The sequence below is a fragment of the Salmo salar genome, chromosome 16 (assembly GCF_965601325.2).
Source record: "Salmo salar chromosome 16, fSalSal1, whole genome shotgun sequence".
Lineage (NCBI taxonomy): Eukaryota > Metazoa > Chordata > Actinopteri > Salmoniformes > Salmonidae > Salmo > Salmo salar.
The window spans coordinates 86,477,501-86,478,800 of record NC_138306.1 but is presented as its reverse complement, the minus strand read 5'-3'; the positions used below and the strand labels follow the sequence as shown (position 1 = coordinate 86,478,800).

The following is a 1,300-nucleotide window of genomic DNA, read 5'->3' as shown; positions in this document are numbered from 1 at the left end:
ATTGATGAAGTCATTGACGACTGATTACATTTGTCTTGTTTTGTGTTAACTTATTTGGTGTTTTAGTTCTGTTTTATCTAGACAGTATTAATTATTAAGCCTTTATTTTAATGTACATAGGGTCTATGGGACCTGGTCAAAAGTAGTGGACTATATGGGACATAGCCTTACTGATTCTGTCAAAAGATGTCAAACTAAGTCTGTGCCAAAGCCTGAATCATTCATTACAGAACATATCTGTCCACCCTACTCTGTTTGCATGTATTGGTCTATAGACTCACCACTGTTCAGTGTTACTAATGTATTGACACTGTGCTTCAATAAATGTTTTCTACTTGCAACAAAGCTGTCTTCTCTTACATCACAGATCAGCCTTGCATACTTACACAGACACATTTCACACTCCGGCTACCCACACCCACAGATGCACAGAAACCCGAAGATAGTGTGAAACTTCTAGCGAAGTAGAGCTCTCTGCATTTAACCAGGAAATAGACGTTGACACATAGGAAACTGGTGGTCATGTTTTCACATTGTGCATCTCTGAGGGGAGCCAGTATCAGATATGATTGGTTTCCAACCATCTAAGAGGCAAGCTGCACAGACTAGTGGCTAAAGAAGAACAGGGCAGTGGAATGCAGGGAAACTAGTTCAGATGCGTCCCTTTTCATTTACTAGGAAAGGACTGACAGCTATTTGTCTGGTTTTAGAGTGGTGAAAGAGATTCTGTTTCCAGGAAACCCAGATCCTTGTGACAGTTATGACACGCAGTGCTGGGTTTGATATTGGAATGAATGAAGTGCTGGGTTTGATATTGGAATGAATGAAGTGCTGAGTTTGATATTGGAATGAATGAAGTGGTGGATTTGATATTGGACTGAATGAAGTGGTGTGGAGTGATGCACCCTGGACCGTCACTGGCTTTAGCAATCATCGCATGTTTTCTGCAGAGATACTTCTGTGAAAGTCGCTGGGACAAGGAAGAAGGTACTTATCTTTATTATCAAACAATTGTACAAAACAACATTTATAGATTTTAACAGGTAGATATTCCATGTGCATATAGACATTTCATATGCCTTCAGTATTAATGACATTATACATACATCTGTGTGGAATGAGAGGTCTTTCTTGTGTGACACGTGTAGGTTTGAAGCCACGCTCAGAGACGTACGGCTACAAAGCTTTCTCTGGGGAGGGGTTTGTCATGCAATGTAACAAACCACAGTCCACCGGTCTCTGTGAGCGCCTCTACAACATCACAGCCAGCTCTGAGGAAGCTGATTGGTCGAGGGCCGAG

General features: G+C 41.5%; 1 protein-coding gene across 1 annotated transcript in view; it reads left to right on the top strand.

Moving 5' to 3' along the window:
• The first annotated feature begins 514 nt into the window (after nt 1-514).
• Nucleotides 515-1,300, top strand: part of LOC106591402 (interleukin-18 receptor accessory protein-like) — an 11,050-nt gene continuing 10,264 nt past the window's right edge. The window contains exons 1-2 of the mRNA XM_045698277.2: nt 515-987; nt 1,149-1,300. The exon at nt 1,149-1,300 is cut by the window's right edge and continues 122 nt beyond it. Coding sequence (XP_045554233.1) covers nt 882-987; nt 1,149-1,300 — 258 coding nt within the window. The 5' untranslated portion in view covers nt 515-881. The remainder of the gene's footprint in view (nt 988-1,148) is intronic.